At 36.8% G+C, this 12,840-nt stretch overlaps 1 protein-coding gene across 2 annotated transcripts in view; it reads left to right on the top strand.

Moving 5' to 3' along the window:
- The window catches only part of PAXIP1 (PAX interacting protein 1), a 34,118-nt gene that overhangs the window by 16,869 nt on the left and 4,409 nt on the right, over window positions 1-12,840 (top strand). Inside the window, exons 7-17 of one of the 2 annotated variants that reach the window (XM_035318641.1) lie at window positions 591-1,188; window positions 2,007-2,101; window positions 3,074-3,169; window positions 3,511-3,648; window positions 4,988-5,109; window positions 5,665-5,849; window positions 5,984-6,027; window positions 7,861-7,928; window positions 8,304-8,406; window positions 10,786-10,954; window positions 12,619-12,719. In XM_035318641.1, the coding sequence (XP_035174532.1) occupies window positions 591-1,188; window positions 2,007-2,101; window positions 3,074-3,169; window positions 3,511-3,648; window positions 4,988-5,109; window positions 5,665-5,849; window positions 5,984-6,027; window positions 7,861-7,928; window positions 8,304-8,406; window positions 10,786-10,954; window positions 12,619-12,719 (1,719 nt within the window). Of the gene's footprint in view, window positions 1-464; window positions 1,189-2,006; window positions 2,102-3,073; window positions 3,170-3,510; window positions 3,649-4,987; window positions 5,110-5,664; window positions 5,850-5,983; window positions 6,028-7,860; window positions 7,929-8,303; window positions 8,407-10,785; window positions 10,955-12,618; window positions 12,720-12,840 lie in introns of both variants that reach the window. The other variant, XM_035318640.1, reaches the window with a different exon arrangement.

Genomic DNA, 12,840 nt, shown 5'->3' with positions numbered 1-12,840 from the left:
ATTCAAGTCCCATATTTCGAACAGTACTAATTAATGGAGGCATTATTAGCAATTTTAAGTGAAAGAAAATGACTGTGGAAATAAACTTTGAAGTTTGTGTGCCAGCAGGGATGTAAAATGAGTGTTGCAGTTGATTGAGTTGATCGATAGAATTACTGATGCAGTGTTAACAGTCATGATGCTATTTGAACATATTATCAAGAATACAGGAATGGGTTTCAGTCTTAAATTTGTTGAAATGTGTATTGCATTTAATTACACGCTAAGCTCAGTGCTTTTCTATGCGCAAGTCCTGTCTTTTCACTTTGAAAAAGGTTTTAGCACTTGAGGATTTGCATTGAGCTCAGCATGTATTTAAGCATAAGGTTCTTTTCTTTTAAGAGAGATACTTTCCCAGTAGTTCTTTAAATATTTAAAAACTGAATGACAACAAAAGGATCACAAAACTAATCTTTGTTTTCTAGATCTTACAATCACTTTCAGCACCTACAAAAAGCTTAGAACAACAAGTAAATCATAGCCAACAGGGACATCCAAACGCGGTGCTGTTTAGTCAAGTGAAACTAACACCAGAGACACATTTGTTACAGCAGACACATCAAGCACAGCAGCAACAGCACCATCCTCTTTTACATCTTCAACCTCAACAACTTATGCAGCTACAACAGCAGCAGCAGCAACAGCCCCAGATTTCCCAGCAGTCCTTCCAGCAGCAACAGACTCACCAGTTTGCACAGCAGCAGCAGCAGGTTCATCAGCAGCATCAGTTCGCGCAGCAGCAGCTTCAGTTTCCGCAGCAGCAGTTGCACGCCCAACAGCAGCTCCACCGTCCTCAGCAGCAGCTCCAGTTCCAACAGCAGCATGCTTTGCAACAGCAGCTTCATCAGCTGCAGCAGCAGCAGCTCCAGCAGCAACAGTTGCAGCAGCTCCAGCAACAGAACCTCCAGCAACAACAGCTGCAGCATCAGCAGCAGCAAATTCAGCAGCAGCAACTGCAGCAGCAGCACCTACAGAGATTACACCAACAGCATCAGCAGCAGCAAATGCAGAACCAGGCAGCACAACACTTAACTCAGACATCTCAAGCACTACAGCATCAGGTCGTGACCCAGCAGCAGCAACACCACCAGCAGCAACAGACACAACTGCAACAGCAGCCGCTTTTTGGGCATGATCCTGCAGTAGAAAGTTAGTAATATTGCCTCTTATCCTGGAGAAAACCTCTAATGACATGACAGGGTTTGGGTTAGAATATCAAAAAGCCGTGCTGTGTTTATAGTATGGCACTGTAAGACTTAGAAACTCCATTCATAGCTCAGGACCTGTTCTACTCATTTTTATGTTAACAGGTGTAAGCTATAAATAATGATGTCCAGAAATCTGAAAAGCATGAGAGCACTGCAAACTTCTTCTTTTCAAATGTATGCCTTATGTCACTAGCATATAAATTATGCAATGGGAACACCGTTAGTCTCTGCATGGCATGGGGTTTTTCCTTTGAAAGAAGGGAAAAGGGGAGGTTTCAAAGGTGATTACAACTGTAAAAACAGGTTAAATTTTGGAAATAGTAAATTAATGAGAGGAAGGATCAGCATCAGATAGAGATTGTCATAGCTGACTTTGAATTCTGCTCATTCTAGTAGAACTGAAAGCTTTTTGAATATTTTGACTGTTCCTAGATCATCTACATAAAGGAGCAGGCGTCCTGTGTTTTTCTTTGGTGTCCCTTTCTCCCACCCCTTTACTCAGCCCTTCTTCCAGCAAAACAAACAAACAAAAAAACCTAATCCCCCTACAAATAGTGGGCCAAACTGTTCCTTTAGGTATCACTGTCAGCTTTGAGATTTTGGATCCTGTTTTCTCCAAGAAAAAGCTAGCTTCAAAATTAAATGTAGTTTATAACTTGGTAATAGAAAAGATGAGTGTAGTGAATATGTTTTTGAAATGAACCCTTCAGAGCTTTAAGTTTTTAATATTCTGTTTCTTTATGTGCCAAACTATTTCAGTTCCAGAAGAATATTTCCTGCTGGGCTGTGTCTTTGCAATTGCTGATTACCCAGAACAGATGTCTGATAAACAGCTGTTAGCGACGTGGAAACGGGTAAGACTGTGCTGTATTTCCAAAAAACAATGATAAACCTTACTCTCCCAGTAACTAAATCCTAAAAAGAACAGTACTTGGGCACTGTTCACTTTTCTTTAGGTATCATTTTGTTTAATGCTTGTGTTATGACTAGGAAAAAAAAAAAAAAAATATGATTCAACTGAGGCTGACTAGAAAAAGTAGTAAATGCTTCAGACGTGCAGCCAGGTTGAATTAGGTCTTTAGCCAGAACATTAACTAAAATGAGCTATAGCATTAACTGTTTCCCAACTATTTATGCTTTCAATCAGGGAACTGTAGTACAACAAATGTAATATAGCATTGGTCTCTAACTTAATTGTATTAAAAGACTGCTTTTTTTGCATAGAATTCTGGCATTTAGTAGGCTGTGAGGTATCCACCTGAGTGACTAAGATGAAGGAATAGAGTGTTTCTATTTTTTGCCAACTTCTATTTTTCAGAAAAATCTGATTGTATCCTTTCCTAAATGAGAGGACTTTGATGTTCTTCAGAAACTTCTGATGGATTTTATAGTTGAATTTTCCCAACAGTTTTGCATAATCAAGTAAGCTGTTGACATTTTTAACAGCACTTGTGTTTATTGCTGAGATAGAATTGAATGGTTTATGAGAAATTGTTTAATAGTTAAACTGCAAAAATAAAAACAAGGTTATTTTTGTTTATATATCTTTGTGTTTTTTTTTTCTTGCATCTTAAAAAGTTACACTTTTTGTAGTTCAATGAAAAGGTGCATACTTAATTTTGTTTTCTTCATTTTTTTCCCCAAACATTCTTAAGCTACATAACAAACCTTTTTTTTGGGGGGGGGGGGAAACTCTTCAGTGAAATGATACAGTCTCTCAAAAACAGTAGACATTTATTACAGTCTGTTTGTTTCTGAGGGTTTTTATATATGTTATATATATATATATATATATATTAGAAGCCTTAATTTGGTTCTCTTACCAGATCATTCAAGCACATGGTGGGACAGTGGACCCTACACTTACGAGCAGATGCACACATCTTCTCTGTGAAAGCCAAGTCAGTAACATGTATGCTCAGGTAAGCAAACTAGTAACGTATTCATGCATGCTTCCATTTCCTTACTGGAAAGGTAAGGGGTTTTCTCTACGTCACTCCATGCTTTGATTATAAAATATATATTTTTTCCACCATATGCTTTTTTAAAGTCATTTGTAGTTTATAGCACAACAGACTTTCCTAATGCATGTAGTGGACTTATTCCAGGGAACACCAAGGCAGATGATGCGAGAATGAGGATCATGAAAATGTTGATGAGAAACAAACAATTGTTAAAATAGAAGCCTTGTGTTTTAGAAAAAATCTACGTAAAATAAAGATGTGTTTCAGTTTTTAAAAGCTGTTTGTGCATGTCTTCATAGGCTTTAAGAGAAAGGAAGAGATGCATAACAGCACATTGGCTGAACTCAATCTTGAAGAAGAAGAAAATGGTACCACCTCATCGAGCCCTTCACTTCCCAGTGGCATTTCCACCAGGAGGAAAGCCATGCTCTCAACATGTAAGAAGAAAAAGCTTACTTCTAAATAATACTTGCTTCCATTACATGAGCAGTATTAAAACGTAGCTGGAAAGTACTTAACCAAAGCAAAATGCATCTGTCTTTTGTCAACTGATGGAAAGCTGCTCTTACTCTTAAAGTCCTATGTTGATATGGGGCGTACTACCAGGTGATTCAGAGTGCTTTGCAAGTCTTGCTAAATATTAAAACCTGCGTCTGATTATTAATATTCTCTTAAACCAAGGTACAAAGATGACAGTTATCCATAACAAGATGACAGGAATCCAAGCCTTTTATTTTTCAACTTAACAGCATGTTTAATTTTTTATGCTTCCTTTATGCTAACACAGTTTTTGAGTATTTTTTTATTTTTCTTAGTCAATACCTCCCAAAGGTGTGACCAGATGATCTTAGAGGTCATTTCCAACCTAAATGATTCTGTGAAATATTGGAGAAGGAAGCTTGTTTTGTTAGTCAGAAAAAAAGGAGGTCACAGTTCCAGTAGTCCGTGTTTTGGCATGTAATGAGGAGTGCTGGGAAAGTGGAAATTTATGGGGTCAAAAAATGAAGTTGAAGTTGAATGAGACGTGTCTTGATTGAAATACACTGTGACATAAAACAAGATGCCAAACTCTGTCTTGGCACTGGATCTTTGTCCTGAGTGCGAGCATAACAGATGACAGCCTTAGTGTCAGCCTTTTCTTAAAGACAGGTTTGGTGAAAATGGACTGTAACAATGTGCATGTGAACACAGTGGTTAACATAGTTTATTATTAATAACAAAATCACAGGTCTCTTTTAAACAAAAGGAAAGAACAGCAAAAATGAAAACTTCGTAAGACTGAGGACAAGAAAGGAAGATACAGAATTACCATTTGCTACCTATGATCAGCGGGTACAGTTTATTCAGCTTCATGGCAGGTTAGAGCAGAGCATTTAGGAATTTTTAAAAGGAGAGTAGGGGAAGTAAGTGTAAAAATTTGCAAGAATATAAACAGCAGCAGAAGAAAGAAGTGAAAGATATATGAGAAGAAAATTAGATGGGAGCTTTTTCATAGTAAGACTTTGTAAATAGCAAAAAGTTGAACAACAGAATGAAAATAGTTCTGACTGGGGAAGAATCAGTGCCAGAAATGTGTAATTTTATGTATAAACAAGCCAGCCTTTGATTGTAGTTTATGAATCCTATAAGCCATGGTTTAAGTACCTGTGTGCTATAGCTAAGATGCTCTATGTTTCATGGTGATGTAAAAAAGTTAGTAAGAGAAAATTATTTCCAACAGGAGTGCTTTGTAAATACTATCTACTTTCAGTTACATCTATGTCTTTCTTTCTGTAGATAATCTCTGTGACAGGATTCGTTGATAGTGACAGAGATGACCTCAAACTAATGGCCTACCTAGCTGGTGCCAAATACACGGGCTATCTGTGCCGCAGCAACACTGTTCTCATCTGCAAAGAGTAAGTGGTTTATCTCCACAGTGCTCACGTTCTCAGCTGCCTGTTGCCACTTAGTGTGTTTCTCGATGTGGAGTGCTCGTTACATCTCATTAAGAATGTTTAATCATTTTTGCGATTTGATAGCATTAAACTTCATGATGTTGTTTATTGAGCTAAATTACTGCACACTTACATCTTAAATTTGGCCTACTGAAGACAGGCAAAAGAGAAGTCATTTCTCGTTTCACTCTTTGAGATTATTTTGTAAGTGATGCTGACTGCTCTATCATCTGTAAAATCTGTTGGGGGGGGAGGGATAATTGTTTTAAAATGTTGGGGGAGGGGAAATTGAATTAAATCCAGGTCTAATCTCATTCCATCTGGGACACAAATTTTCCCTGAATTGACTTTGCTTGTTCTAGCACACAGAGCAAAATTTTTTTTCTGAGTATTTTATTTTGTTTCACAGTTAACAACAGATAGACCAACACAGAAATACTGGTATTTAAAGTTTATTAGTATAAATGCTATTTTACCAATTGTAACATATTTTTTTCCTCATCTCTGGATAATAAGACCCAGTGGCTTGAAGTATGAGAAAGCCAAAGAGTGGAGAATACCCTGTGTAAATGCACAATGGCTCTGTGACATACTGCTAGGAAACTTTGAAGCTTTACGGCAGATACAGCACAGCCGCTATACAGTATTCAGTCTTCAAGATCCACTTTCTCCTAGTCAACATCTAGTTCTCAATCTTCTAGGTAAGAATGCCAGTCCCCAAATCCTGTGTTTGGTAGCAATTATATATGAACCTGTTGAATCAATAGAAGCATGTGTGTTCTGTTGTAAATAATTTTGCAGTGGTTTCACTTCTGTTGTATTCTTCACTTCCTAGATTCTTGGAGAGTTCCACTAAAGGTGTCACCAGAACTTCTAATGGTATGTTGAGTTCTATACAGCTGTTTTTGTCAGATTACTGCTTAGTGTTTCTGATGTTTGAGCACATGTGCTATATGGTATGCACAACATGCCAGAGGGGACCCACACAGACCATCGATGTGCGTCAGGCTAGTATTCTATAAATCTGAGATATAATCTTTTACAGAACTTATAAACTGTATGATGTTATATAAAATCAAGTTTCTTTTGAGAGATCTTGGGACTGTGCATCACTCTTTGATTTTACGGAAACAAGGCCATATAAGGTTTTTAAGGTGTAAAGCACTCAAAATCAGAAATAACTTTGTTAGCATCTTGGCTACATTTTTAAATAGAATAGATAAGATAACATATGGGTTGAAAGTACTTTGTACTTTACTTCTGTCCATTGGTATACTCTTCAGAAAACAGAAGGTTAGTAACTCTCATAACTTAATTAATGCCTAGATCCCACTTAAAAGTATAAGTACAATTTAGTTGTTTAATATGTTGCAGCTTCAGAAGTAGCAATCCCTTATCATGACCTGAAGTTCAAAATGATCTTGTCATTCAAAAATGACCCTGTGAAATGATGTCATAGTCTCTTAGGTAGCTTTTTTTGAAACAAAACAACAACAAAAAATGTTGTGTAAGTTGTATTTCCTTGAAGAATGATGCATTCTATTAGTGGCCCACAAATACTTGAAGAGATTTTGTATGTACTATTATTAGTAGTATTTAAGATAGCTTTTTCACTAGCTCATTTTTGGATTTGTTACCTCCAGCCCTTGTGCCCACACTGTGTTTGAGCTCGTCTTAAAATTGGGCATCCGCATTTCTAGTGTTGTCCAGTGGGACCAATGGTGTTTTGTTTTGTTTTGTTTTTGCTTACACAGCAAACACAGAGAACTAAGGGGTCAGAAAGCTTAATTTAAGTGCTTCTCATTCAATATTTACTATTTAGGGACCTTTCTTTTCCATGTGTAGTAAGAATCTTGTAATTTAGATCGGAAGAGACCTCTGAAGTTAATATTGTCCAGCTCCCTTCGGGACACCTACATATGAACAAGGTGATTTGGTAATAGAAAACACTGGGCAGGTGAAAGGGTCAGATGAGGTACTTCACTGCCTTTGACAGCAGGCAGTTCTTTCCATCTTGGGATTTAAAGTCTGAGGACAGCTGTCTGTCAGGTGGTGTTGATGCAATTTACTTTTTGCATTTTCATAGTGTAGTTGGAACATCTGTCAAGAAGAAAGTGCTTGAGCTTTTCTTCCCAGCTGCTCTTACTAGTGATTGTCTAGCATAAGACTACAGGTTTCTGAGAGAGTGGGGAGAAGACCCCTGTGGGGGACTGACCTAGTACAGAGGAGGCAGGAGTGTCTATGCAGCGAGTACCCGAGCATCCACCGGAGCTTCTGTTTCTGTAAATAGGGAACTTGAGTTTTTAAAATACAGGTGCTGCTATTTTCTGTTAATAATTAAGTTCCTGAAAGACTACTGTGGTTTTCATGTGTCTAATGAATGGACAGGATTTTCAGTCTCATTTAATTTTTTGGGTTTTCAAATAATGGTTATCAGCTTTATTATAGGGGAAAACATTTTTTATTTGTCATTCATTTAAATGGTTGCATAACTGTGTGGAGAAGCTTTGGTTAATGCTCAGCTTTGCTCTTGAGTTAGCTATGCAAGCAATCACTGCACCAGTTCACATTTGGCAGCTCATCTTTCTTGTGTATATTTATTCATTTTTTAAGTATAGTCTTAGAACGTTGGTGTACAGTTGTCCTGCTTTAAAGCAAAAAATGGGTTCTATGCTCAATTCAGATGTAAACATGTAGATGCTCTAATTTCAGGGTGTGAGGTTGCCTTTGAAACCAAAGCAAAACGAACCGAGTCTTCAGCCATCTTCCAAAAGAGCAAGGTAAGAACAATCAGTGCCAATAGTCCTTAATTTGCCTTTCCACAGAACTGTCAGCTGCCCATCAGCCCGGTTCCATCCTGTGCCCTGCTAATTGCAATAACTAGCAGGAGTTTTTGCATATTGCCAACTACTCAAGTGGCAGGAATAGAAGAATAATGACAGTGGAGTAGCGAGAGAACAGGGAGAGAACAGAATTGGGAGAGAATGTTCTGTTCTCAGCATAACAGTTTTTTATCCAGAAGATTGATCCTGCCTAATTCTCATTCATCTGACTATTTTAATTGCTAAAAGTTGCAAAGCGTGTGTTTACCTGCTTTTAAAGTAATGACTTCTGGCCCAAACTTCACATTCTGCTGTATTTCATGTATCTTGTAGGATTGAAGACCTACCGCCACCTACTAAAAAGCTCACCCCGGAATTGACACCGATGGTGCTCTTCACAGGATTTGAGCCTATGCAAGTTCAACAGTACATCAAGGTGACTTTTTTTTTTTCACTTACCTCTTTTGAACTACGTGGATTTTTTATTTTTTTTTATATATATTTTTTTTCATGGACATTGAGTTCTTACAAAGTGAGACTTGATTAGCCAGCATCTAATGGGATGAATAAAAACCTATTCTTATTGGGGCTGAGATCAGTCATTTATGTGGACTGAGTTTTATTTGATAACTGGTCTGCTGTAGTGTGCTACTGTTCTTTGTTCCGTAAGATGGTTTTAAAAGGCAAAGAGGCCCCTTACACATTTGTTTTTTTTTTTAACTAAGCAAACTTCACAGACAAATTTAGGTGAGGAAAGTAGTGATTGTTGTGCTGGGTAAGACTCAAGCTGCTTCAAGTGTTATTTATTATCTGTTGTTATCTGTAATGGCAAATGTTTTGAAGGAAGTTGATGACAAAGCTTATGGCAGGCGTGAGATAATGTGTTCCCAGGGAGATTTTGTTCTGTTCCCTAATAAATCTCTCCCAGAACTTAGCTCTAAATAATTTATAACATTCTTTTAATGATATAAAAATCCAGTCATTCCTTGAACCTTAATAAGTGCTAAATATTTGGTCAAAAAGAAGTTTTAATTCATTTGTCACATATTGGCTTGAGGTCTGTGGCACAGTGTTACTGTTTTTTTTTTTAATTACTTCAGGAGGGCATGAAAGATCCTGCGACCTGTGCCTTCTTCAGATAATCAAAAGTAAATGAGGACTAGTTTGAGTCTACTGTGCTTCTTGGAAACATGCATCACTTGGGCATTCTCCAAATAACCTAGTTTCTTTATATACTTAGGGTTGTTTTTAAATTAGTTGGAATCTGGAGTTCTTTTTTTTCCTTAAAATGTTTGCATTCAAAGCTTGATTTTTAAATATTTTGAAACGTAAATTACTTCTCTGTATATATCAGTAAAGTTCCGGTGACAGCTCCTCATTTTGTCACATTGGTACCAGGTTTATTATACAAAGAATCAAAGAATCCGATTTTGTTACAGCTATGGCTCACAAGCATATAAATAAATTTCAGCCTCAAGTCGTGTGAATTTGAAGCCAAACTTAGCTGTGATGATACTGTTAAGATTTTTCAGAGTTTGAATACCTTCCTGAGGCTGGATACCTCCCATCTTCTTGAGCTGGAGGGGTAGTCTCTTCTGTATACCCAAAGGGCTCCTTAAGCATTAGAGTACAAATCTTACAAGATCAGCACTCGTAGCAATACAGTGTTTGAGGTGAACTTGTATTAAGGATGAAAATAACAGCTTTTGCCTGTTGTAGATGTACAAGTTTAGTATTCACAATGTGTTTATGCATACCCTTCAGGAGATAAAGAGGGAAGAGGTTCAGTGTCACGTAGTAGAGCTTTTCTGTATCACCTTGATGCAAACCAGCACTTAACTCAGCACAGTAAGAAAGAACTGAAAACATTGTCCCTGTGTATCCTACTTGTTCGTTGTTACCGGAGCAGCGGTGTACAGAGGAAAGCCAGAGATCTTTCTGGGCTTCTAATACACACAGTAGGCCTCTTGCTTTGGTGACTCCAGATGACTGCTGTACTAAAAATACCATAGTGTGTTAAATATTCATGCTTTAAAATAGTTCTTTGTTTTTTAAATTATTCGTACAAAATACTTGTAAAAATCAGAAATCTGTAGCGCATAGATAGTGAAGCTGTCCAGATACTTTTGGATGTCTCCATTGTTAAATTTTTTTATCAGAGGAAGCACTCTTAACTCCTTTTATAATTTGATATGCCTTAGCAGTTGATCAGTTGTGTTACTAATCCTGTTAGAAAATGATTTATATCTTAGCTGACAAGCTGCCAACTGTGATGAGACAGTTTGGGTAGGGTAGTTTAAACCTAGGAAAAAATGATAGTTATTCAACACCATCTAAAATGCATGTGGAACTAATGTATTTAAAGAATATATGTTCTTCAAAGAAAAAATATTATCGTGAAAAAAAGAGGAGCAAAATTAAGTTTACCATAGCTACAGTGTATATTATACTTTCCTTAGAGGAAAAGAGCAAATTATTAAATTTTCTGCCTATTTAGGCTTAATAGTATGTTTCAGTTCCAAAAAAAATGGATTTGTATCTTAGGGTTATTTTATTGTTTAAAAAAATTAAGCTGCAGACTCAGAATGTAGCTATCACTCTAGCCAGATGAGGTGTGTCTGGAAATACCAGGGATTTCCATGGCTGTAAATTATGTCCTTTAATCAACTCTAATAAAGGACTCACTGTAACACGAAGCTCTCCTATGTTTACTATTTCGTTAGGAACTTAATTTTATACTGTTATCATGACACTTTTTTTTCTCCTTACAATTTATAAAGGACTGTTTCTGATCTGTATTTTGCACAACTTTTAGAAACTGTATATCCTGGGAGGCGAAGTAGCAGAATCAGCCCAGAAATGCACCCACCTCATTGCCAGTAAAGTGACCCGCACTGTCAAATTCCTGACAGCAATTTCTGTAGTCAAGCACATAGTCACTCCGGAGTGGTTAGAAGAGTGCTTCAAATGCCAGAAGTTCGTTGGTAAGTTGAACTGGTACCTACAATAACCTTAAGGCTGGTTGATTTAGGTGTGTGAATATAGCCTGAGTATTGCTTTGACTTCCATTTTCATGTCCCTTGCCAGTTTTCTAAAGAGTTTGGTTTTGTAAAACACAGATTTTAAAGTCAGCAGCCAATCTGAGCTCTATAGTTCATAACCCATGGAGAATTATGTATAAAATTTAAACAATTACACTAGCAGCTAGTTTGTATTTCATTTGAGGTAGAAGGCTACCTTGGTACGGATAAATAAAGCTGTCACAAGAAGAAATGATGTATACTTTTTCACTAAGTTCTTGTTCCTATATAACATTATATTGCACATAATTTTCATTTGATTTAATCCAGTTTCTTTCCTTTAAGTGAAGTAAAAAAAAAAAAAAAGTATTTAGATATTGCTTTAGAGTGGTTAATAAAGAGTTGGATGTTGTTAAGCATTGTCTGTCTCTCCAATGTAGCCATTTATATATTTTATCTATGATTACTTGTTAAGCCCCAAATGTTTTTGCTTTCAGTAATTCTTCTAAAATATAAATTGTAAAGAACTGAGCCACTGTTGGAAATGCATACAAGAATTCATATAAATAATAAAAAAAAATAATTTAGTTCTGCAACTGTGTTGGAATATATCAACTTTATTTTTGCACTTTTCTGTTGACAGCTGAAAATAACAAAATAGATGGTTTAGGTTGATTTGACAAGGAAGCTGGATCTGAAGGAAACCTTTTATAGGCTGATTACTTGTTTTATGATTGTTTTATGCTTTTTATGTAATTTGTTTGAAAGGAGCAAGCTAAATTGCTGCCTAACCATCACAAAGATTTAAATCAGTGGATAATTAACCAATAAATTAGCAAACATTTTTATTAATCTGGAGAAAGCAACGTGCTTGGTTCAGCATCATTGAACTGAAAAATCAATCCATTTGGAAGCTATTAGTAGATAAATAAAGTCTGGGGATTTATAAGGACGACTGTTTTGATTTAGTACTTGAAATACTTTCCTTGTCTACCGAAACTTAGTAGATTTGTAGCTAACAGGCTGCCTTCACTTTTGTACATGGTGCAATGATGGAAAACACAGCAATTGTCAGAAAAAATCATCCCACTGATTATCTATTTTTTTATGGAAGAGTACAAATACCATCTCTCGCAAGTTGTCAAAATTGTCTTTGGGAAGACCAGTTCTCCATACGTTTTTTTTTTCTCCTTAAACTTAAATGTTTTGAGCCTGCCTTTTTGTGGAACAGCAAAGCTAAGGCCAAAATCCCATCCCGAATTAAAAATATAAATAAAGGCAGCTGAATAACAGGAAAAAGGTTGAAAGTTTTCTCTGTTAAGGCTGCATGAGGGCTTGGAGACAGTTTCTGGGTAAGTTGCACCAGTAGGTTAGACTTTATAGACTTTATAGAACAGTGGCTGTTGCTGGATCTACAACTGTAAAACACAGCTTTATTCTCCAAGTAATGGTGGGTCCATTGTGTGAGTCATCCTCACAAGGAGCCTAATAGAAGGGGAACTATCATCATCTTAAATTCCTGTTTACCATTTAGAGTCAATCTGCCACCGGTGTTTGTTAATCAGATTAGCTCCTACATTATGCTGCTGTTTTTGTGTTTCATGTGTTACATTTCTTGTCTTTTTCAGACGAGCAGAACTTTGTGCTGAGGGATGCTGAAGCTGAGGTGCTTTTCTGCTTTAGTTTAGAAGAGTCCCTAAAGAGAGCACAAGTGGCTCCGCTGTTCAAGGTATGCAGTTTAAGAAGGGCATTTAAATGCTTGGAGCTTTTCAACCTATTTTTTCAGTACTGGGACAACAACAGCTTCTGTAGCTCAGGACAATAAAACAGTCTAGCATATAACACACATT

The sequence above is a fragment of the Oxyura jamaicensis genome, chromosome 2 (genome assembly GCF_011077185.1).
Source record: "Oxyura jamaicensis isolate SHBP4307 breed ruddy duck chromosome 2, BPBGC_Ojam_1.0, whole genome shotgun sequence".
Lineage (NCBI taxonomy): Eukaryota > Metazoa > Chordata > Aves > Anseriformes > Anatidae > Oxyura > Oxyura jamaicensis.
This window is presented reverse-complemented; position numbering and strand designations above follow the sequence as displayed.